The 27,249-nt window shown below is 38.1% G+C and overlaps 1 protein-coding gene across 1 annotated transcript in view; it reads left to right on the plus strand.

Moving 5' to 3' along the window:
* The window catches only part of HNF4G (hepatocyte nuclear factor 4 gamma), a 107,332-nt gene that overhangs the window by 75,806 nt on the left and 4,277 nt on the right, over nt 1-27,249 (plus strand). The window contains exons 4-8 of the mRNA XM_075211387.1: nt 1,732-1,838; nt 16,281-16,436; nt 23,186-23,273; nt 23,441-23,593; nt 24,472-24,708. Of these exons, the coding sequence (XP_075067488.1) occupies nt 1,732-1,838; nt 16,281-16,436; nt 23,186-23,273; nt 23,441-23,593; nt 24,472-24,708 (741 nt within the window). The remainder of the gene's footprint in view (nt 1-1,731; nt 1,839-16,280; nt 16,437-23,185; nt 23,274-23,440; nt 23,594-24,471; nt 24,709-27,249) is intronic.

Consider the following 27,249-nt stretch of genomic DNA (forward strand, 5'->3'; position numbering starts at 1 on the left):
CACTGCCTAACCCAACAATCTAACATAATTATCTCTGCTCAACAACTCAGTGACTCAATGTAATCAGAATTCTGTGCTTGGAATTTCTCTCTTCTCTGCAATGAATTTGCCAACAAGACAGTTGTAGACAACCCCATGTTCTTCTTTATCCTCTGTCTGTCAGAGTGGTCCACCTGTAAGTATAGAGAGGAGCTGGGACTGGGGTCCAACCAAGCACAGATACTTTAACCACATGCCCTGCGGCCTGCCTTCCAGAGTTCAAGTACAAATAGGAATTTCCCACCATTCACCTGCTGGCAGCACAGATAGTGATGTGACCAGCACAGCTAGAAGTGGTAAAAGCCTGCAGAATGTACAGGACTCCCGAATACATCTAACAGATCACACACATTGTTAGAAGGATGCTGTGGAGTGACGGTAGCTGAAGCTCATGGGCATGGACTAAGTGACTAAGAATATGGGATGTATAGAGCAAGTGGAACTTAGAACAACAGTACAAGGGAGCTAGTACGACTTCACCCATCATTTCCATCTAGTGCAGGCTTTCCATAACCTGTATGTTCTCTAAAAACACACAGGTGGCATTACCTGCACAATTTACTCACTTATGTTCTCCTATCCCCCCACCATACATCATATTGTAAGTCCTGAAATCCCTGCCAAGTACAGATCTTACATTTAGCAGATAGCTATTTGTTATTGGAGGTTATTGGGAGTTAGTCACTATTTGGGTTGAGAAGAGTTGAGGGAAGTGCTTACATTCTATGTGTAGGTCAGTAATGGGATTTTAGATTGTATGGGAAGGATATTAATGGGCAGAGAGTGCTTTTGTTGGTGCAGGTGAGTAATAGGGGTGTAGTATTTTGCCTTGTACCCAGGTAACAGTGTGTCATTTCTTTAACAGATAATGTGTCACAAAAACACATGGCATGTCCCTGTAATATACTGAGTACGTCAATAACCGACAGACAGGCAGAGCTGTAATTCTGATAAATCCATATCCACCCATTGGGAAGGGTATGTATTTGCGACACTGTAAATGTCGGCTCTTTGACCTGCCGAAATAACTATGTCAGCAGGCTAAATGCTGATACTTACATTATGCTGACAGGTTGACAATGTGTACATTGTGATTGGCGACATGCACAGTCTTGCAAATCACAATGCCGGCTTTAAAAGAAAAGTGCTGTCGGGTCCGTGGTATGGCCGGCATTGGCAACATTGTGCATTTAGCAGGTTAAGTGCCACCATTGACAGTGCCACAATTATGACCGTCACCGCATCCATCCACCTGTTTTGAAAGTACAGGATTTTCTTAGGAGGTTGTCTGGGGAAAATTCTGCTTCTATAATTTCTTAATAGAACACCACCATCATCACAGTCCTAATAAATGCACTACATACATATAGATACTAACATCACATTACCTATAGTCTATAATTGTCTTGGCTTAACATAGTTTGCAATTCACACCATTAAATGAAGCAAAATCCTTACACCCAAGCAATTATTTTCTGCAAACAAGAGTAAAATTGAGTCTGCTCTACTGTAGCATTGCTCAATCTTGTGGCCAGGGTAAAATACAAATTCTTATACAAATACATTTTGTACATTTGTCATAACATGAGCATTCTACAATATAATGTAATTCAGGCATGACATGCAGAAATGAAACAAATAAAAGTATCACTTAACAAATAACTAATATATATATTCCATTTCTTTTCTTAGCTGTTCAAAATGAAAGAGACCGGATAAGCACAAGAAAAAGTGTGTTTGAAGGGAGCAGTATCCCTTCGATTAACACATTGTCACAAGCTGAGGCTCTGTCTCGTCAGGTACAGAAAATATTCATGCTAAATGAAGTGTGACCCTATAATCTGGTTAATATTGTTTCCTTTAATGCATATTTTTCGCTAATATAATTTTGGGGGCCTCTTCTGAGCATGCACCACTTTGGCACAAGCGCCCTGCAGCTTCATTTGGGGATTTTCTGGCTCTATGCCAGCACATGCTCACAAGATACCCCCACACTGCTCTTCTGAGACTGGTTCCGCATCGCCTAGCCCTCCTGCAAATGTTGTTATGAGGTCATTGAAGCACTATTTAGTCCCATATTTGAATCATTAACATTTAAGTTTAATTTTTAATTTCTACAGTTATGCCTACAATAATGTTCAGAGAATTATTAACTCATGGTGTAAAAATAAAATAAAATAAAACTTCTGGAAGATTGTTAAACTACCTGAAAGTATTTTAGTTTTGCAGAGTAAATCACAACCTATTTTCATTAACCTGTAAACTCATTCATATTGTATACAAGATAAATATAAATGTCATTACTAAGCATGCTAAATTAGTTTTGTAAGTGCAAACTTTGCTTCACTATCTTTTGACCAAACTTAAAATCCAGATGGTATCGTTGCCCTAATGTCCTTGCTAAAATGTACCCTGGGACCTCTGGCACTTGTTGGAGATGTAATCTGGCGATTGGGACACCATTTTACATTTGCTGGGAGTGTCTATCTTTAAGGCCATTTTGGGATGGAGTCATTGCTACTTCGAAAGAAATTATGAAGATGTAGGTGCCAGAGATCCCAGATTTTTGGTTATTGAATCAAAGCTTCCAATTTCTTTGTATAAAACAGATCCCTGTTAAAACATCTAAATAGTGCTGCAAAGGCAGTGATTCCTGTACATTGGTAATCCTCCTCTTCTCTAAATCTAAAAGAATGTCTCACCTGCATTGAGTTCTGTAGATTTATGGATGATCTGATTCTGATAGGTTTATTGACTATTGTGCCACATGGTTCTACTGGCTGGAATTCCAAAGCACCGAAAAATGTTCTGCCTTATCCAAATAGTCTCCTTCTGTGGAGCTTCTTGGCGGGAATTAGCTTTCTTTTCTGTCTTCTTCATTTACCCCTTATCTAGTAATAATTGAAGACCGGGATTGGACTTTGTTCATATGCACCCTTATCCCCCCTTCCTTCGCCTCTTTTCCTACCCTTGCCTTCCTGTGTATGTTTAATTTTATTTGGTTTATTCCTTTTAAATACCCAGGGCCTCATTTAGAGACGGACGCAAAGTCAGTTTTAGGCACATCAACCACAAAACCACAATCACGCATGTGCAGCAAGCACCATATCCGCCTGCATCTTGGACACAATTTACACTTGCGGCAGCTTGCGGCTTACTACGAGGGAAAGGGCGAAACGTGGAATTGTAAAGGCGTGGACTTGTATAATATAGACACAGGGGGTATGACCCCGTAGGTAAATCCTGGACGCAGACGCAACACACGTCAAAAAAGGGATAAAACTGTGCGGCAGCAATTAGGTGGCGCAAGTAGTTAGCTACCTCCACGAACTGCTCGCAGCTCGGTAGGGTATTACGAGTGGGTTGCAACTGGGGTTGCATGCCACTCGTAATACCCTACCAAGCTGAGGCACACTCCCACTCCTCCACGTCTTAGACGCACATTGCGATCCGACTCTAAATTAGGTCCTCAATGTTTAGCTAACCAGGGCATTTGATCCCACGATTGTCATACTTAGTAAGATCAGCTGACCTAAGTTTGGAATCTAAAACTTGCTCTCTACTGGATTTTCTTGAGAATTGATTTTGCTAAACTCTCCTTACATTCATAGTTCGTGATGATCTGGTGGATTGTTCCAGAGAGAGAGAGAGAGAGAGAGAGAGAGAGAAAGAGAGAGAGAGTATTTTTTCTCAATAAAAAGTTGTTGCATAAAAAAAAAAAATCTTAAAATCATGATTAATTATAACACATGAGGGTGTGAATACCTGTATAAACAGATGTTAAGAAGGTTTCTTTATTTTTGACAACCTCTGACATCACTAGTCATGAAGACAATATATATTTTTTTCAGTACAGTAGTTGTGTTAGGACATTGCTTTTGAGGATGACAAACACAGTATACTTCCGATTTGTACATGTATTGACTTTGAATAATGCTTACATCTTCTCTCTTTCAGTCCTGCCTTTCTCCTTCAAATTTACCTCAATAACTCTACCTACCCATTGGCATTTTAAATGCATTTTTCAACACCTGTTAAAACACAATTAAAAAGGCACATAGACTGTATATGTGTTTGTTATGCATTTTTACTTACATTTTAACATGTGTTTAAATATGTGTTTAGACTTGAATGTATGTATTTAGACTACTCATGTATCAAATGCATTTTTTTAAAAAACGTACCGCAGTGTAATGCATATATATACGGTCTTATTTGTTGGAATACTTTTTATATTCACATCTATTCACATGCATGTAACTTACTTTAAAAACATACTGTATGTTAATCACATACACTTTATTGGGGTAACTAATTTTAGACATTTCAATTTATGAAACAAAAAAGCACACTGATAACAACAAACACTTGACAGAATCAAATTACAAGATTTGTTTTGCTCTCATAAAACAAATACATAATTTAACAAAAGATTACGGGCTGGATGTATCAAACCTTCTAAAAAGGTAAAGTGGGGGTGTTGCACATAGCAACCAATCAGATTCTATCTTTGTCTAGAATGAATTAGATAAATCATAGCTAGAATTCATTGATTACTATGGACAGTGTCACCACTATTCTTGTTTAGAAGGTTTCATAAATCTACGCCTAAGAGGTTTAATGTACGGTTTGTAAAGCGTGAGCTTTATTGAAGTCCAAACCACATTGATAAAAAGCTCCAGATCTGAAATAGCAATCATGATTTTTACACATGAAAGCATAGAAACTGTGCAATGTACTATCCTGTGGTTTGCCAGCTTAATAGTAGGCAAAAAAGACATGTTCTGATAGGCAAGATTGCTCATATTGCATGCTCTTTCAGAACATTTTCCCTCTCCTCCCATTATATATTTATTTCATATTGGGAACATTCATGATGTATTACTTTCATATTGTGGCCATTCAGAAATTATGTATTAATTATCCTGGTTGCCAAAGGCCAGGGCTATCAGGAGGGCCACAGTACTCACTAGGTGCAGGGGCCCAATCATTATTTCTGGCTCCCTCTAGAGTGCTGGGCACAATGCTAAGTAGGCTGGGCTCAGAAACGTAAGGAATGGACAAGTTTTACTGATTTATTTATTTAAATGTAACACAAGGGAGCCTGGCAGTAAGGCTAATGCACAGCATGTCAAGCTGGGAACAATAGCACTCCTTCTCCCCAAACTCAAGCACACATTAAATTCCTCACAATCACTCCACAAATAATTAACAAAATAACCTTACTATATGTAAGTATATATTGGCTATCCCTAACAGCCTAGTCCAGCTAAGCACTAGCAGGCCTGAATTTGTGGTAAGGCAACAGAGCTAGCATGGAGGCATATTACATTTTGTACATTATACGTTTCCATATAAAGTAAGTGTATGTCCAGCTGAGGAGAGCTAACAGAATGAGTGGCCTTAATTTTGTCATTTTTCCAATAATGCCCACTTTTAGAAATGCTACTTCCCTGGGGCATGGAGAGAGGGTCCACAATAAGTAGAAAATCTAGGTCTGAACACATTTTACTTCTCTGTTCTCCATTTATATCCCAACATCCCACTCCTCAATCCTCTTCTTCATCTTAATCCTCTATCTTCCCTCTCACTCCTCATTCCCCACCTACTTAGCATCTTCAACCCCCTTCTCATCAGCATTGGTTTCCCTTCCTGGGTGTCACTCTGCAACCCCCTCTATGTGTATAATCACCCCCTCCTTGTCCATAATCACCCCTTCCTTGTTCATAATCACCCCCTCCTTGTTCATAAATCACCCCCTCCTTGTCCATAAATCACCCCTTCCTTGTTCATAAATCACCCCCTCCTTGTTCATAAATCACCCCCTCCATGTTCATAAATCACCCCCTCCTTGTCCATAAATCACCCCCTCCTTGTCCATAAATCACCCCCTTCTTGTCCACAATTATCCACTTCATTTTCATAATCACCTCCTCCTCTGGCTGAAACACAGACAGACACAGACACACACACACACACACACACACACACACACAGACACAGTGACACACACACACACACACAGTCACACACAGACAGAAAGTCACACACACACACAGTGACACACACAGTCACACAGTCACACACACAGACAGAAAGTCACACACACAGCAGATATTAACTTACCTTATGCCTGACAGGCAGGGCAGCTCTTCTCTGCTCCTCCTCACACTGTCATCTACACGCCAGCTAAAGAAGCCCAGAAGACTCAAAAAAAAAAAGCAAAAGCATGCTTGTGCTTATAGTGCCGACAGAGCACTTAAAAACTGAATCCTGTGCTGCCCCCTGTAGACTGACATTTGGGGGCAGCAAAAAGAGCCACAGCTGGTCCGGGGGGCCCCCTGAGAGATGGGGACCCGGGGCACGTGCCCCCTGTGCCCCCCCCCCCTTATTCCGGCCCTGCAGGGACTCAACATAGACAAACCACAAAATTAAATCCAGTTTTACCATACGGTTTGGGCTGAACCATATGCAATTTAGTTTTTTGCAAGCTGCCACACATTGGATGCAATTCTAGTGTTCAGCCTTCAAGCTGTAGGGATCTGTAAACCACATGTGATGTTTGCAAACTGCATATAAAACTGCACTATAGTAAGTTTACCCTTATGTAAACCAAAAAATAACTTAACTTAACACTCATTAAAATATTAATATGTTTTTCTTTCTTTGTTTAAAAACTACTACTCATTGTGTTATAAAGAAAAATGCCCCCCCCCCCAACTTGGAGTTCCATGACCTGTATGAAAGTACAAACGTCTATGGTAACAGGACTCTGAGGTGACTACTAATATCCTTATATTTCACAGTAGGGAGTGGATTATGCATCAGCCACAATTTACCACATTAAGTGTATGCTTGAAGTTATAGCTCAATCAGAGAACAAGACCAAAACAACAAGTAGTTATAAAACTTACATTGACAGCTGCAGTTGTACTGAGAACAACTGGAATGACACAGCTTTATATGACAGTTGCCAACTTTCCAGACCTCTCATCCAGGAGATGCGGGGGGGCAGGTCTGACTCGACCACCACATCACAATGATGCAAATCGGGTTATCACTCTGAGTTCCACCTATGGCTTCTCTTTCCAGGAGATTGTCATATTATTTTAGGAGTCCTGATAATCACCCACTATTACAGAAACTTCCTGATCATTCCAGACATGTATGATTTATATTCTGTTCTAATAAGTAAAACTAGCCAATAAACATAGAGGTGTTTTTTTGTTTTGTTTTCTACTAATAAGAGGTTAACACCACTGTCTCACATCTGTAAGCATTGTATCCTATGTCATACATCATAACTGAGATAGTTTATTAAGCAGCTGATGGCTCTGTGTAAGGCACATCTACTGTACCATGTAACACGCAATACTGCTACAGCAGGTCATAATCTTGTATGATATGCGCATCATCAAGCAGTAGAGATGCCAGTCATCATCATCAATAATTAAACGACTGGTGATTTAATGTTGATAAAAGAAATATATTTTTTTTTAAACGTGCACCCCAAAAAAATCCTACTAGCACTCATAGCGTAGGCTGGTAACGGCAGATCCAGGCAAGGAACAGCATGGGGTCCCCCTGAAAAAGCCACTGCCAATACTAGACTATGACAGGCCGGGCTGTTGACACTATAACTGGGAAATCAGGAGCGTGGACCCCCGTGCCATAATGTGAACCAGCCCTAGCCTGTTCAGCACTAGAGCTAGCCTAGTACTGGTATCTGATTTTTCGGGAGGACCCCATGCTGTTTGCCCCATCCCAAAATTTTTGCAACTTCAATAGTACTGGTATCATTTTTGGGGATGTGGGCGCTTAAGAAAAAAAAAAGTATGTTTTTAAACATTTGCAATGTCCATGATGATGATGATTTGCACCAGGGGTTGAACACCTGCATAAAATACGCCTCCACACAAATGTATCTGCAGCTGTCTAAACCTCTATATAGGTAGCAAGCTCATTAACACGCCTTTGCTGTACCTTGCCTATGCTGAAACATCCCTTCCCTTTTTCGTTTCGGCATCTGTACGCATACAGAATAGTGCAAGATGCACCTGAGTCTGCATAGGAGCTCACACATACGCATTTTTCATGTGCATCTGCAGTACGCAATGCACATTTTACACAAAAAAATGCATTTGCATCCAACTCTACATGAGGCCCATGGTATCCTATTGTTGAATGAATGTTTGCAATGCTGTTGAAGACTCTTGTCTACAGATGGATTGTGCAGTTTAATTGTTTTTCATTGTTGAGTTACAATGCAGATAGACATAATCAAAGGGATTCTTAGTTGCCCTATTAATTTCATGCTTGTTTTTCTATGCAAATAAAATATGTAATGAGAAGTTTTAAAACAATAGTTAGTAGGCATAACTTTGCATGTATTGTATGTGTGTTTAACAATACAAATGATTGATAACTGCGTATATGCCTAAGTACGTAATGACAATTTTTGCTGTCACTTTGACCAAGACAAATGCATAAACATTGTGGGAGGTCAATTTCAATAGCATAAATCCATTTTGTATTATATTAATATAAGTATTACTTAACTAAACGTACATGTTCAGACAAAACATATGCAGAAAGCAACTTCCAACCAATCTTACTGTTGATTTCTGGCTATTTTTAAATGGCTCGCCTCAAAGCTGTGATTGAACAGAAGAGTGCTGGTTTCTGACACATGACAACATTTTCACAACATGTCATCTCACACAAACAATAACAACTGGCGTAGGTAGAATACTTATCTAGAGACTCTCGTACACTATGTTAAAGTGACAGGTGCTCTTTAAAATCTGTCTCTGGTGGGTGCAGAATCTCTTGGCAGCATTCACTATAGAAAATAAATTCCCCAGAGTACTCTGGTTTTAGTACGCAGAAAATTAGTCTACCTGAATTCTGGAGCAATGCATGTAAATAACAGGAGCGGTGGAGCAGATTCATTATAATAATTTTAGAATGGTAGGTATTTTTTATTTAGAACTAAGTGCATGTTTATTGTACTATAATTAAGCATGCAGCAGTAAAACTTGTATTCAAAGAAGACATCCCTAGTATGGAACTAAGCATGAGCAAATGTTTCTTACTAATAGGGATAAAATTTACATGCAAAGTAATTTATTTGAACTACATGTCAGTTATATTTGAATTGTTAGAATATTTGTAATTCTTTATTTGAAAAAAAACGAATGGTGCATATTTTTGGCCACAAAAAAATATCACCTTCCCCTGTACTCTTTATATCTGTTTGCTTGCTTAAAGACTAGTTTGTTAAAGTTTAATATGCTTTCCTTTGTAGACATTCAAGGTCAGCGAAAGTAAAAGCACTTTGGAACCTCCATAAATGCTTTATGTGACTTTCTGAAATTCATGTTTTTTTATTGTTGGCAATGAGCTAGAGATAAATAAGAAATAGTTTTCAAACTAGCATCCGATAAGACCAACTTACACCTATAGTCTCCATATGGTTATCTACATAAATTATGGCAAAATCTATGTATATCAATATCAATAAAACATGTACAAGAAATTTTAGATACACTATTGGTGGAAGCTACACAACTCACAATGACTAAAATTAACTTCTTTGAGACATTGAGTTAAAAGACTAAGGGGTATATTTATTAAACTCCAGGTTTAAAAAAGTGGAAATGTTGCCTATAGCAACCAATCAGATTCTAGCTGTCATTTAGTAGAATGTACTAAATAAATGACAGCTAGAATCTGATTGGTTGCTATAGGCAACATCTCCACTTTTTTAAACCCGCAGTTTAATAAATCTAGCCCTTGGTCACCTTTTTTTCTTATGGAGAGGACTACACATTGTCCATTTAACTTATACTAGTAAATTGATGGGGATCCGTCGCCTGTGGCTCTTATAATTTACTCAGTACAAGTGGGCGTTAGTACTGTTATTGGAGACCTCTGCTGGCAGCTTCTGTAATGCAGTGTGACAGTAGTATATTGAAGGGATCCAACTTCATTTAATGATTTCATTATTGTCAAAGCTCATGAACTAGGTTGTTTCACAGGAGTGAACTGTGAAGCCAAAATTAAACCTCTTCACTATATTACATGTGTTAGATTATTTGTAAAGTAGAAAAATAAGTGAGTCAAGTTGCTATTATGTTATGCATTTCTATTAAACATCTAGGTCATCCACTGTCCTTGAATAAAACATATACAAATATTAAAAACAATCGCTATCAAACGTTTTTGTGATATTGTCAGGATAGCGTTTTTATTCTCATTTATTTTCATTTAGTGTAAAATTTCGGTGGCTCCTTAAATATATTTCATATGCATTGCCTGGACCCATACTCCCTATGAATGAAAATGTTTTTATTTTATACCATAAACTACTCACATTTAATGTGACGTATGCCAGTAACGTTTTATATTTATTTATCCTACTTACTGCTTTTCTTGCTACTGTTTCTAATACCAGTGACGTTCATTTAGAGATGTTAGAGATACAATACAGTCATTAACCATTGTACTATTATGAAAATAAATCAAGTTCCTACCACTGCAGAATTAGGGGAAAGAATTTCAAGTTAATTACAAAGATTATTTTCTGTTAACATATAAAGGGTCTGTTATGAAGTAAATAATAAAAATGACACAGTGTCCAGATTTGTTTAATTTTCTTGGTTATGCACTAATTGTTAGCAAACTTACAAAGATAAAAACACCACATCATAACACTGCTTACCTAAATATTTGGACCTCCTGTCTAATTAATTCAAACTTTCCACTAATCAAGTTCTTGTTCGACCCAGATTAAGAGCTAAACAGTAAGGAGAAATTTACTGCAGGTAACATTTTTTCTATACATTTCTATGCATAACCAGCTTCTTGTATCTCATGTTTTAAGAATGAGCAAACGGCACCTAATTGAATGGACTGAATTCTACCATATCTGAGGTGTCTATAAAACTAGGTCATTTTATTACGACAAGCTCAGATGTGGACCTACTATGCTACTAAGCAGTTGGTACTGGCTAAACCTGGGGCAGGAATCCCCACAGCAGAGTGATGGACTGTGCTGCTGGGAATCCTTGGTGAATAAAGGATTATGTCAGGGAGGCAGCTCAGATGCAACAATCAGAATTAATTCCAAGGTCAGGGTCAGGTATAAAATGTAATAATAAGACAGAGGGTCAAGGTCCCAAGCAAATAAACATAGACAAACAAGCCAGGTCTGCTAAGAGTAATACAAAAAGCAGACAACTAAGGTTTAGGGGTATATTTACTAAACTGCGGGTTTGAAAATATGGAGATGTTGCCTATAGCAACCAATCAGTTTCTAGCTGTGATTCTGTAGAATGTAGTAAATAAATGATAGCTAGAATCTGATTGGTTGCTATAGGCAACATCTCCACTTTTTGAAACCCGCAGTTTAGTAAACATACCCCCTAGAATCTATTGCTTTATCACTGATAAAAAGAACAGAATCACTTAAACAGTGGTCCAAAAACAACCTGGGCATGAGCTGGAACATGCACATCTGTGACATGCACTGCATCTATTTGGTTGCGGCAATAAAAAATGCACTGTGTTTTATTACTATTATTATTATTATTATTATTATTATTATTATTATTATTATTATTATTATTGTTATAGATTTGTAAGGCACCATGGTGCTCTGCAACTACATACAATAGGGAAAACCGGGACATACCAGATAGACAAAATAAATTCAGACATGAAAACAAAGGGTATGAAGGACCCTGCTCATGAGAGAGCTTATATTCTAAGTGGAAGATGGTACAGCTGAAACAAGAGGAGCGAGTGGAGCTCAGAGTGGAGATTGGGACAGTTGTGAGGTTGCATTGTGAGTAGTATCATTGGGGATATGGTAAGCTCTAAAAAAGAGATGAGTTTTCAAAGAGCATCTAAAGATTTGAAGGCTGTCGGAAAGCCTGATTGGGCATGGTAGGGAATTCCATAAGAGGGGAGCAGCGCGGGAGAAGTCTTGTAGGCGGGAGTTAGACTAGATAAGGCGCAGGTAGATATAAGAGGTGGGAGAGTGAGTATTTTGATATGAGATTTTAGATGTATTAAGGGGTGGTGTTCTTGAGGGATTTGTTGGTAAGGGGGAGTAATTTGACTTGGATTATTGAAAACACATTGAGCCAGTGAAGGGATTTGCAAAGTGGTGCAGCAGATGTGGAGTGGTGAGAGAGGAAGATCAGTCTTGCTGTCAGGGCTATCTTAACAACATTATGGGCCTCCGGGCAAAGCAGTGCACTCGGGCCCCTACCTACACAACCACTCACAGGAATAAAAATGTAAATTATCGATAAAATTAAGTTTCTTTTTATTGTTACCTGCAAAAAGTCATAAATGGCCAACATACCCATAACACCACTCCATATGTCCATTAGATCTCTCCATATGCCCCTTACATCCACATCTGCTGATTTGTATCCCTTCATGTCTACCCTATTTCACACACTGTGCCCTCCATTATTCTCCTATTTGCCCCCTTTGTCATTCTTCTGGTCTTCCCATGCCCCTGTATCAGATACTGTGCCCTTTATTATTCTCCTATTTGTCCCCCTTTACTTACCTTTCTATCGCCTTCTTTTCTTTTTTCTTCTTTTCATTTTTCTCTCTTCCTCGCTTGCTTCTTTGTCGCGTTGTGGCTCCTCCATGCTGCGCTCCTCACTGAAAATGTCTGGAGTGATGACGGCACGCCTGTAATTCAGTGCGAGCGCAGCGCGGAGGAGGGGGACAGGGGGGGAGCCGGGTTGCCACCACATGACTGGAAAAAAGTAAGATTTTTTCTTTTTTTCTCTTTATTACTTCAGAGCCCTGCCTATGGGGCCCCAGTGCCCAAGGGGCCCCCGGGCAGTTGCCCAGCATGCCCAATGGAAAAGACAGCCCTGCTTGCTGTAGCATTAAAGATGGAGTTGAAGTGGAGATAGATGAGTGAGGGGAATGCCAGATAGCAGGAGGTTTCAGTAGTCAGTATGGGAGATGATGAGAGAATGGATAAAAGTGCATGTGACTAGAAGTGGGCAGAAGCTGGGCAAGCAGTACTGGAGCATGTCAACAGGTCCGTTACATAAAGACTACAGGAACACTCAGATCATCCTTGAACCACTCATGATACAACGGAAATATATCCTATATCACAAAAGACGGCTTCTTGCTGTGCAAAGCAGTACGCAACGTACAAGAGCAGTCATGCAACACTAATATCTAGAACAAGCTCTTTTGTACTGCACTTATTTTTTGCTTCATAAATCACATCCATAGTCAAGAAAGTTCATCTTCCTTTGACATTTTAAAAATACCAGTGCAATTTGTTGTGGGTGTGACAGGTCCGTTTGCTATTCCTTTGCCCTTGTTCAAAGTCACTTTGGAATGGGTTGTACAAATGAAGGACAATTTACAGTGAATATGTTGCAGGATAATTTGTAAAATAGAACAAACAGATAAAACACTGCAATAAGTAAATCAAGTAACATATTGTGGTTGGGAAAATAAAATAAAGAACTCAACAAAAATTCATTACTAATAAGATATATGATAAAGTCTAAGGGATGGTGGCAACCTTATTAAAAGGTATTGACTTTCCTGTCATGGCATACTATAAATAATGTGACATTCATTTCCACTCCTCATTAAGCATCTAGTTATGCATATATTGTAAACTCACATCACATGATGTTTGTGTTCATACAGATTTATAGGACTTATTTGCTAAAGTGTCTAAGGCGTTTTAGTCCTGCTTTACTTGGAAACACCAAGATATAAAAAGGTTACATTTTGAGTTTTTACTGTTTGTCTCAGCATGACATTTGATGCATTTTCTAAAAGCATTTTAGAGCATACAGTAGATGTGCTTAATGTATTTGACTACATTGGCATCAAAAGGGCATAAAAGTTACAAAGTAATAACAGCTGATTTTTGCTATGAATAAACCTGTGTGATTGCAAAGAGCACCATCACCATTAAGATTTAAATACAATTATTTTATATAATAGAACTACAATTGACATAACAATATGTATACATTTCAGGTATTTATTAAAATTCAAAATAATTAGGATTATGATTTCTTAATGAGGGAGGCATTATTTTTTTTTATCTTTGTACACCAGGGGGGTAAATTTATTAATCTGCGGATGTGAAAAAGTGGAGATGTTGCCTATAGCAAGTAGCAACCAATCAGGTTCTAGCTTTCATTTTGTAGAATGTACTAAATAAATGATAATTAGAATCTGATTGGTTGCTATAGGCAACATCTACACTTTTTCAAACCCGCAGCTTGATATATTTACCCCCAGGGGTTAATTCAATTCAGTGCGAGGTTCTGTCGACACAAGGAAAAATCAGCAATATTTGGGGTACTGAACATCCCGAGGAGCCTCTGTTCAAGCCTCTGCAAGATATAGTGAAGAATTATTATGGGGCACATTCAATTGTTTAGTTTCCCCGCGGCGTTAAAAGTATTACTGTTATTACGGTAATACTAAGCCGCAGTTCAGTTCGCAGCTCCCTAAGCCGCGAGCTGAATTCCAGTGTGAAAAGTACCGTAATAACGGTATTTACGCACAATGACGGTAATAGTGCACGCGCCGCGTTACTTTAGGCAGTAACGCCAACAATTGAATATGCTACTATGTGTTTTGTTTCAATTTTGAGATATAACATGGTTTAAGCCATCTTGAAGGTAAATTGCAGTCTACACCCAACTTGTACAATATTGCAATAAAATATAGAATGCATTTATTTATAAAGAAGATATATTTAATATTAACTAGAAATGATCAAAAGATCCATACATTTAAATGATGAATAATGATTACATTGTTTCAGCTAAAATTTTAATTACAAATATAGAAATATCCAACTGACATATATATGAATGGCATTTGCGCAAAGATGTTGACTTTGCTTGTGAATGTATTGTTGCTCTATTATCATAAGATTTTGACTGGCTGGCTTAATTATGATTAATTTTAAAATATACGTTTACAATTAATTTTTCAGTCATTTACCTTCGTGACTAGTGTTTTTTTAACGTATTTTAATAACATCCTGATTAGACCTAATGTTCTACAATTGTTTATTGTAGTGTTGTATCAAAACGATGCATACTTTTTTTTATATTGCTTTATATCTTTCTTTTTTTTTACTTTATAGCATACTCTTTTGTGAATTTTTTCATAACAAGTTTTATAATTTATTCTCTCCATGAGTCCAATCTAGTAAAAACACATATGCATACTAACAAACAATATAGAGGTATACGTTCCAATATTTTATATTTATGGTACAATGGTCTATAGCTTGGTATAAATAATTTCACATTATGTCTTTACTTGCTCCAAATTTCATCTATATTGCTCTACATTGTGTATATAAAAATTCAATTTATCATTTCAAACCAAGTTCAAATTAAAGTGATGCAGTTATTTTCTTTATATGAAAAAAAATCACTGCTTCATGAAATGTCAGTAATGGAACTGACAACAACATACAGTAAACTCTATATTCCTATATTCTTATTCTATTGTTCATCACATCAGTAAAGAATGAAACAACTTTTGCTCTTATAATGTGCCTTCGGTAAGGGGGAAATTTTATTTTGAGCATAAGCCATAATAAATACAAAAGATTGAAAGCATTCATAGCTTTTTCTAGTATTATTATTATTTTGCATACCTTTTAAATTTAGAAAATTGCATAAATAATGATGCTTCAAAATTATACAAATAATTACTACTATAATCAAATCATTCCTCTTTTATTTTTGGTATTTTTTTTACTAGTTATTGTTATTGTAATTTTTATTATTATTATTATTATTATTAATAATAATAAAAACAAAATAATAATAATAATAATAATAATAATAATAATAATAATATCATCATTATTATTTTCAAAATAAGTTACTTAGTGTGATATATACTTTTAAGTAAAATGCTTTTTCGTGTAGCTTTTGCATTGGAATAGTAACACAGTGTGAGGAAGCAACACAGTTATGTTTAATATGCTCAGTAGCAATACTATGAAAAAGGAACAGGATTTGTCCAGTCTCATGCATGTTGAGAAGGAATCCATGATGCCAGCAGAGTTTTTCAATTATTTGGATGATTGCTTCTGTGGTTTTTGTTTAAAAACAGTGTAAGCCGAAGGTAATTTTTCATGTGAATTGTATTTTAATATAGTCTATTCATTTTCTTTCCTTTTTTTTCAACATGGCTAGATCACAACCTCAAGTTCTGGTACAAGTACTGACATAAATACAAAGAAAATTGCTAGTATTAGTGATATATGTGAATCCATGAAGCAGCAACTGCTGGTCTTGGTGGAGTGGGCAAAATACATCCCAGCTTTCTGTGAGCTTCCTCTGGACGATCAGGTAAGAAACAAGAAAATAGATTAAATTAGGTGGCACTTTGAATCAACAAGACACACAACATTAACAATCCAATTTCAGTAAAAATAATTCTCATATTATATAGTGTAATGCCTTACCATTTTGTTATGGACAGCATGTGAAATAAAAAAAAATAGGTCATGGAGTAATGATTCATTGAGCAATGATTGGAATTACCTTGAGTTATTTTATAAAAAACAGACATATATTATTGCTTTTGGTAGACTTTCTCCTTCATGGGCAACTCAAGGTCACAGGGCCTGATTCATCAAGGACCATATATGACCATTTTGTGTGTATAATCAGCCAATTTACTATGCGCATGCTCAGAATCGGACCATATGCAACAAACACAACAATGTTCAAATCATCTTTGTACACAAAGGACACTTAATACAGCTTATGATTTCTGGGAGTGAACAGAGCAGGAAAGGGGCATTTGCCTGCAGTGAATGTATAATAAAGGTGCGCCAAACTCAAGCGCACGCAGCCAAGTCTGGTTCAAGTCTTGGGTATCTCCCAGGTACTTGTTTTGTAACCATATCTCTTACTCCAAATACAGGGCTAGTCTAAGTCCTGATTGCTAGTGATGACAGTCACAAATGCATGCTATAACATGTGTTTGCAATCAGGAGCAACTGTAAAAATTTATTTTATCTACAGTAGACATTAAGAACATTCTAATAAATGTATTTCATGGGGAAAAACTGTTTTATCATTAATGCCTATTATCAACAGGTCACAGGGGTTTTTTCAGATTTGTTTTTCCTGTATTGGACGTATCTTGCAGTGTTTTATGTAGTAGAGCTGAGCATACATACACCTAAAATTACTCAGCACATGTTTCTTCAGATCCTTGTTGAATTCAGACGTGCGATGGTTCGAATTCCATGTCTTTTAAATCAAACGCATGTTGCGTTCAGTATGTGAGACCCACAAAGTATATTGAAATCAAGTAGGTTCCTTACAAGCACAGTTTATAGAATAAGTCCATGTATGAAATGTTGCATTCTCCAGTTGCCCGTATTACAATTTTGGCAGCAGAAGGGGATTCTGTGGGTCATGATCCATGGTAGATACATTAAACCAGAATGCCCAAATAAGAAATTATGTTTAAAGTATAGTCACTTATTTATTATTAAACATATAGTACATTATGAAGTAAGCCCATTCAACACAGGCTTACTGGGGAATATGGTATTTGTGACAGAGATGGAAAAAGGCTACCTAAGCTAAGTTATGCTGTTACTCTCCTGATAGTCTACCTAAACTAAGCTATGCTGTTACTCTCCTGATACGCTACCTAAGCTTAGCTATGCTGTTACTCTCCTGATAGGCTACCTAAACTAAGCTATGCTGTTACTCTCCTGATAGGCTGCCTAAGCTAAGCTATGCTGTTACTCTCCTGATAGGCTGCCTAAGCTAAGCTATGCTGTTACTCCTGATAGGCTACCTAAACTAAGCTATGCTGTTACTCTCCTGATAGGCTGCCTAAACTAAGCTATGCTGTTACTCTCCTGATAGGCTGCCTAAGCTAAGCTATGCTGTTACTCTCCTGATAGGCTGCCTAAGCTAAGCTATGCTGTTACTCCTGATAGGCTACCTAAACTAAGCTATGCTGTTACTCTCCTGATAGGCTGCCTAAGCTAAGCTATGCTGTTACTCTCCTGATAGGCTGCCTAAGCTAAGCTATGCTGTTACTCTCCTGATAGGCTGCCTAAGCTAAGCTATGCTGTTACTCCTGATAGGCTACCTAAGCTAAGCTATGCTGTTACTCCTGATAGGCTACCTAAGCTAAGCTATGCTGTTACTCCTGATAGGCTACCTAAACTAAGCTATGCTGTTACTCATCTGATAGGCTACCTAAACTAAGCTATGCTGTTACTCTCCTGATAGGCTGCCTAAACTAAGCTATGCTGTTACTCCTGATAGGCTACCTAAGCTAAGCTATGCTGTTACTCTCCTGATAGGCTGCCTAAGCTAAGCTATGCTGTTACTCATCTGATAGGCTACCTAAACTAAGCTATGCTGTTACTCTCCCGATAGGCTGCCTAAGCTAAGCTATGCTGTTACTCCCTTGATAGGCTACCTAAACTAAGTATGCTGTTAATCCACAGATAGGCTGCCTAAGCTAAGCTATGCTGTTACTCTCCCGATAGGCTGCCTAAGCTAAGCTATGTTGTTACTCCCTTGATAGACTACCTAAACTAAGTATGCTGTTAATCCACAGATAGGCTGCCTAAGCTAAGCTATGCTGTTACTCTCCCGATAGGCTGCCTAAGCTAAGCTATGTTGTTACTCCCTTGATAGACTACCTAAACTAAGTATGCTGTTAATCCACAGATAGGCTACCTAACTTAAGCTATGCTGTTACTCTCCTAAAAGGGCTGCCAAAGATAAACTATGATGTTACTACCTTGATAGGCTACCTAAACTAAGCTATGCTGTTAATCCACAGATAGGCTTCCTAACTTAAACTATGCTGTTACTCCTCTGATAGGCTAACTAAACTAAACTATACTGTTACTCCCTTGATAGGCTTCCTACCTAAACTAAGCTATGCTGTTAATCCCCTGGTAGGCTACCTAAGCCTATCATTGGAGATTTATGCTGAACTCCCCAGCTGCCAAGAGCTGTCATGGTTTGATAATTACTAATGCACTTAGATACAGTTAAAGTTAGTTTGTCTCTGCATCAGAAACACAGTGCCCTCCATTTACTTAAACTAGAAAATGATGGATACTTATCTGTTTTTCACTGTGGAATGCTGTGTGTGGTGACCTGATTCATTATAAGAAATAAGGGTAAAGAGTAATAATTGTGAGAGAAGTAGTAATAAAAGTATAATGGATGGCTGTGGGTCAGGATGTGGATGTGGGTAGGATATATATAGTGTGAGCAGATGGTAAAATGGAACAGAGGTACTAATGGGAGTGAAAGGAGATTGTTAGAGTAAGATGGTGTATGTGGTAGATAATAAGTGGCTTGTGGATAAGTTAGGGTAGATAGATAGGCTGGGATTGAAATGTGCTAAACAGGAAGGATAAGTGTATGCAGATTAGTGGGGGAGTGAAGTTCTAGAAGCAGACAATGAACATGTAGGATTCAGAATATTGTACAATACGAGTAAATGAAGAAATGAGAGAACTGACAAATATTATAATATTATAACACCTTAATATAATTTTTTAAAAAAGAAAAAAAAGCAGAAAAAAAAAAAAAATAGAGATAAAAATAAAACCGCCATTCCTAAATTTCCACCTCCACCCCTGCATGTGTATGTAGATATATATATATATATATATATATATATATAGCTGGTGATATATCACCTAATCCAGGTCCCCCACACTCCTCACACACACATACATCAGAACACTACCGTTCTATAGCAAACCTCAAACACATCACCTGTCTCCCCTCTCTTCCCAAGTCCTTTAAATGTGCCCTTTGGAATGCACGCTCTGTTTGTAACAAACTTACCTCCGTTCATGATCTCTTCCTCTCAAAAAACCTCAACCTTCTGGCAATAACAGAAACATGGCTCATGCAATCAGACACTGCCTCACCTGCAGCACTTTCACATGGTGGCCTCCATCTCACCCACACCTCCAGACCTGAAGGCAGACAAGGAGGTGGGGTTGGACTACTTCTCTCCCCACAGTGCACATACACAGTTCTACCAAATGTCCCATCACTCACGTTCACATCTTTTGAAGTACATGCTATTCGCATTTTTAATCCATTCTCCCTACGTGTTGCGGTGATCTATCGTCCCCCTGGAGCACACCAACAATTTATTGAGGATTTCTCTGCATGGCTTCCTCACTTCTTATCTTCAGACATCCCCACCATCATCATGGGTGACTTCAACATCCCCATTGATAACCCACCTTCCAAAGCTGCTTCCAAACTACTCTCTCTAACATCCTCACTTGACCTCTCCCAGTGGATTGAATCATCTACTCATAAGGATGGCCACTGCCTTGATCTTGTTTTCTCTAGACTATGCTCAGTTTCTAATTTTATTAATACACCCTTCCCCCTCTCGGATCATCACCTTATCAGCTACACTCTCACCCCCACTGCTCTAACCTCTCTACTGTCTGACTCAACCAAGCCTCCTCATACTCGTAGAAATCTTAATTCTATTAATCTTCAACAATTTTCCACCTCTCTCCAACACCTTCTCTCCCCTATCTCTACATTCTCATCCCCTGAGATGGCAGTACCTCATTTTCACCTAACCTTAGCAACGGCCCTTGATCAAGTGGCTCCAGCGACACTTCATACTACACGTCGACTTCGATGTCAACCGTGGCACACCAAAGCAACACGAAATCTTCAAAAACTGTCCCGTAAAGCAGAACGTCACTGGCGTAAATCTCGAAGCTCTAATGACTTCTTCACATATACTTCTGTCTACCACTCCTATCGAAATGCTCTGGACACTGCAAAACAAACATACTTTCAATCTCTTATCTATGCTCAGGCTTCTAACCCCAAACGCCTTTTCAATACATTTAATCATCTTCTCAATCCTCCCACCCCGAACCCTCCATCTACTATCAGTGCTCAGGATCTTGCTTCCTACTTCAAGGACAAGATTGACAAGATCAGACTAGAAATGGTATCCTCTTCCTCAACAAGCCATCAGCTCATTTCCTTCCCAATACCCTCTGACACCCTTTCTTCATTTGACCCCACAAATGAAGAGGAAATTTCTACGCTCTTCTTATCTTCCTACTCTACCTCCTGTCCTCTTGATCCTATTCCCTCGCAAATTGGTAGATCCATGTCTTCTGTGCTCATTTCACCTCTAACTCAAATCTGTAATCTCTCACTCTCTACTGGCATCTTTCCATCACTATACAAGCATGCAGTGATTACTCCTATTCTAAAAAAACAAAACTCCGACCCAAACTCTCTCTCAAATTACCGTCCCATCTCTCAGCTCCCTTGCCCCTCCAAGCTTCTAGAGAGACTTGCCTACACTCGCCTCACACGCTTTCTTTCCGCAAACAACCTGTTGGATCCTCTTCAGTCTGGCTTTCGTTCTCAACACTCCACAGAGACTGCGCTGACCAAGGTTGTTAATGATCTGATCACTGCTAAGACTGAACGCCATTACTCTCTCCTAATTCTCCTTGATCTCTCGGCTGCATTTGACACCGTTGACCACTCTCTTCTCATACAAACGCTGCAATCCCTAGGTCTTCAAGACACAGTTCTATCCTGGTTCTCATCTTACCTCTCTAATCGCTCTTTCACTGTTAATTTCTCTGGAGCCACCTCTGCTCCGCTTCCCCTATCAGTTGGAGTACCACAAGGCTCGGTGCTAGGTCCTCTGCTGTTCTCTATCTATACCGCTTCTCTTGGAAATCTAATAAGTTCCTTTGGCTTTCAGTATCATCTCTATGCGGATGATACCCAAATCTATCTATCCTCTCCTGATATCTCGACATCTGTGTTGTCCCGTGTAACTGACTGTCTTTCTGCCATTTCATCTTGGATGGCCTCTCGTCAACTCAAACTTAATCTTTCTAAAACAGAGTTAATAATATTCCCACCCGCCAACAAGAGCATACCTGACATTTCTATCTCTGTTGATAACATGACCATAAATCCCACCCCACAAGCTCGCTGCCTAGGTGTAATCTTTGATTCACGCCTATCCTTTGTTCCCCACATTGACTCTATATCTAAATCATGTTACATACATCTAAAGAACATTTCCAGAATCCGCACATATCTCACACAAGACACTGCTAAAACCTTAATTCATGCACTAATCATCTCCCGCATTGACTATTGCAATTCCCTCCTTACTGGTCTTCCCAAAAACAGACTCAAACCCCTAAAATCTATTTTGCATGCTTCGGCAAGACTGATTTTCCTTGCAAATAGCTATTCCTCTGTTGAATCACTCTGTATGTCTCTACACTGGCTGCCTGTCTTCTACCGAATCCAATATAAAATACTTTTACTAACCTACAAGGCCATCAACAAAGCTGCACCAACATACATCTCCTCTCTTGTCTCAAAATATCTCCCAACTCGGCAACTCCGTTCTGCAAAAGATCTGCGTCTCTCATCCACCCTCATTACATCCTCCCATTCCCGGTTACAGGACTTTTTTCGGGCTGCACCCACTCTATGGAACTCTCTCCCTCGCACAATAAGACTCTCCTCTGTTCTACAAACTTTCAAGCGTTCTCTGAAAACCTACCTATTCAGACAAGCTTATAATATTCCTCAACCACCATCTTAACCTCACTACCTTTAGCCTGTTACACAATTTCACACAAGACAACTACCCCCGGAATAACATTGTTGTGTGACAGGATCATTTAGCTTATGAGTCACCCTACCTTTGCAGTCTGGCTGGCCAAGATGCAAAATGTATACTTAACCTCATGTGTCAATCTCCCATTGTCCCATAGATTGTAAGCTTGCGAGCAGGGCCTTCTCACCTCTTTGTCTGTTTTACCCAGTTTGTTTATTAGTTTATTACGTTTGTCCCCAATTGTAAAGCGCTACGGAATATGTTGGCGCTATATAAATAAATGATGATGATGATGATGATACATAGAATCTGGTGCTAACTAAACAAATCTCTTCACTAGCAGATCATTTTGTAACTCAGTTCCCCTTTTACCGACTAACACAGTACTACAGTAGTGTTTGAGTTTATTTCACATATCATATGTTTCATTATTCTTATTTTCAAGGTTGCTTTACTGAGGGCACATGCTGGAGAACATCTTCTGCTTGGAGTAACAAAACGTTCCATGGTTTTCAATGATATTTTACTCTTAGGTAATGTACTGTAACTATTTACTGTGTAATATATTTTAGTAATAACATATTCTACACAATACAATGTTCTTTACAAATATCTGCAACAATTATACCTTATTGTTTACTGGATGTTGATTTGTGGCTGTAAACTACATACATGTTAATATTGGTGTTTTGTTTTCTAGGGAACAGCTATGTGGTCCATCGAAATTGCAATGAGATAGAGATAAGTCGTGTAGCTAACAGAATTTTTGAGGAACTTGTTCAGCCATTTCAGGAGATCCAGATCGATGACAATGAATATGCATGCTTAAAAGCAATTGTATTTTTTGATCCAGGTAAATTATTGCTCCTAAATAAATGTATGCAAATAGAAATCTGTGTTGCAGAGAATAAAGTGGGTGTACCCTGGCTGTTTGGATGACCAAAAGATGTACTTCTACTAACTGCAAAAGAAAGTCCAGATGCCTCCACAGTAGAATGTTAGCCACTCTCACATTTGAAGTTATATAACACTAACATCTTCCAACCTGTTTTGTTGGGTGGGGTACTTTTTTACGATGACCATCTCGCCGATACCAGATGCGCCGACAGGAATACTCTGAAGGTGTATTCCCCGGCGCAGTGGTAATACTGACAGCTTTAAACAGTGACCGGAAACCATGGCGACGTATGAAGAAGACGGCAGGTAAGGATGGCATCACTTTCATGCCGCACATTATGTTTGCTGTTCTTAAGGTGGTATTTTAAGGAGGCACCACCTGTACAATGTATTAGGCTTTCTAAATGACATTATACAGGCAGCGGCTCCTTAAATTACCAGCTTAAGAACAGCAAACATAATTGCGGCATGAAAGTGACATCATCCTTACCTGCTGTCTTCTATATATGTAGCCATGGTATCCGGTCACTGTTTAAAGCTGTCAATATTACCAGTGCGCTGGGGAATACACCTTCGGTGTATTCCTGTCGGCGTATCTGGTATCGGTGAGATGGTCATCGTTTTAATGACAACCACTGGTTTTGTTTGATCCTTAGGACTTGGCTCAGTAACCCATTTTAATTAACAGTTTTGAAATCTACAATGTTTATATCATTACCTAAGGAAATCATAGTAGAACCGTTAAATATAATCTATCTTACTTTATACAAAATGAGAAACGTTTTTAAATCAAATCACTGTATTATATACTGGATATGTGTGTGTTCTCCACAGACGCAAAAGGCCTCAGTAACCCAATGAAGATTAAAAACATGCGCTATCAAGTACAGATTAGTTTGGAGGACTACATTAACGACAGACAATATGATTCTAGAGGACGGTTTGGAGAACTTCTCTTACTACTGCCCACTCTTCAGAGTATTACCTGGCAAATGATTGAACAAATTCAATTTGTAAAGTTGTTTGGAATAGTTAAGATTGACAATCTGCTCCAGGAGATGTTATTAGGAGGTGAGTTATCTTACTGATGGCATTTGTGTGTAGTTTTTGCAAAGAAACTTAATAAGTTCAAGACAATTTGAACTGTCACAATAAATATCTCCAAAATGTACTAATTAATCATGAAGTGACAAATAGCAAAAACTGGACATTTGTTTATCATTAATGTATATGAATAGATACACATAAAACTCAAAATCTATCTTGTTGAAAATTAACAACACACAAAACACAAATTATTGTAAAAAGTTCTAGACATGAAAATGGCAAAATTCTAAGTCATGCACAGTATGGATATATAATAATATTGTACACTGAATCCAGACTGATTATTTTTATGATGCATTTGAAAGAAAGATAATGAAAATTAAATAAAAACAATGGATTGCCCTTTCATATGAGATTAAAATACTTGAGGGGAGCTGTACATACAGAGGTCTCTACAAAGCATTACATAAATATATAAAGGATGCAGGATATATAAGTTCTCTCCTAGTGTTTCCAACCTAATCAGAAGAGTCAGTATATAAAGTAAATAATACTTGAAACTCAGAATTTACTATGTATTCAGAAAATATGTTTCTGTATGGCTGTTGTAGTTGCAGTTAAAACAGACAATAATAAAATATAATAATTTGAAATTAGTAAAATTATATTTAATTTTTTTTAATTCTTCTAATTTTGTGTGATTTCAAGAATTATGGAATAAGTAGGGGAACAGGATGCAAAAAAGCCTCTTATAATTAACTTTAGTAAACTGAATATGTTCACCCTAATACATTCTAGAGTTTGTAACTTTCAGAATTGCTATTACTGCAGCTCCTCTTTTGGTGGACATTGGGGAAGTGTACTCATCTCTTCCAGAGACACCTGTACTTATTGTGAAAGAGGAAGTATAGCAAATTTAAAGTTCAAAACTAAAATTCATTGTTTTGATCGTTGGAACCAAAGTAAACGATTTAAAGAAAGTAGGACCATTGGTTTAGTGGCTCATGTTAAATCAGTTAACAGAACCCTGATTTTGTAATTATAAAACTCCCAATGACATTTTCCCTAGTTACCAAAAACTCCTCCAACATATCTACATACTACAGGTTACTAGTATGTGCTAAAGCAAAGTGAATGCTCTAGATGTTTGATTATTTATATATATATATATATATATATGTATATATATATATATATATATATATATATATATATATATATATACACACACACACACACCGAATTTGAGTAGTGGTACTAAAGGTAATGGTATATTCAGTTGCTTATTTGTACATAAGTGTTCCAAGTCTTGCCGAGAGTCCCCATTCTCAGTCAAATAGAGAACTATGTGCTGGAATCAGTGTGCCTATTTAAGATCAGGCATGATATTATATTACTGCCTGCGATAGGTTCGACCTGTTTTTTTTTTCTTAATCTGACGTAATCTGCACCTGACTTGGGTCGCATCCAGCCAGTGTCGGACTGGGGCATGAAGGGCCCACCGGGGAATGTAGTGATAGGGGCCCACTACATTGGGGTGTGGTCAACTGTAAGAGTGGGTGTGGCCAGTCAAGGGGGTGTGGTCAGCCCATGGAGGGCAACTCACAACGTAAAGAACAAGGACACCTGGTAAATATATATATATATATTCATAATAAGGTGCCATTTAGATGGGGTCTGCAGTATGTGTATTGATTCCATTCCCCCATTTCCCTCAGGGCTTCTCTGCTCCTTTCTGGTGAAAAAAAAAATGACAGGCTGGCTGGCTTGGGATGGCACTCACCTACCTGTGTGGAAAACTCCAGCATCCTGCTCCTCTGGGCGGCCGTGATACCAGGAAGATGGCACACTCCTCCCCTGCTGAAGTGAAAAACACACTACTGCACAGATGCAGAGAGCTCAGACATGGCTCTCTACACCTGCGCGGTAGTGAGTTTGTGACGGAAATGGCCCCGCCGCCCAGAGCTGGATTAAGGCTTTGGGAGGGGGCCCCTGATAATCTAAAATTAAGAGCGTCTTCATTGGGTATAATGCTGTAAACATTGACACATCCTGCATTACGACACCTGTAGCCCGCTAGTACGACATTTACAGCTCTCCCAGAGGGCTCACCTAGCTTGTCTGCACAAGAAAAGTCATTACTTCCACAAACTAAAATACTTTACATTAAAACAATCATCAAAACCCCACATTAAAATGGGCATTGACACCACACATTAAAACCAGCAATGATACCGCACATTAAAAATACAACTGATACCGCACACTAAAACTAGCAATGATACTGCACACTAAAACTAGCAATGATACCGCACATTAAAACTAACATAAAAAAAATAAACATTGATAACATAACACCAATTTTGACTATATATGTCTGTATGTGTGTAGCTATGTTTGTATACCCTTATATAATGCAGCGACTATGTTAGAGGATCCTCTATTTTATTAATCAATAGTAAAGCAATTGTTGAAGCCTGCCACTTATATTAAATCTTTTAATTAGATTACACACACACTTTATATATATATATATATATATATATATATATATATATACATACA

This window comes from Mixophyes fleayi, chromosome 5 (assembly GCF_038048845.1).
Source record: "Mixophyes fleayi isolate aMixFle1 chromosome 5, aMixFle1.hap1, whole genome shotgun sequence".
NCBI lineage: Eukaryota > Metazoa > Chordata > Amphibia > Anura > Limnodynastidae > Mixophyes > Mixophyes fleayi.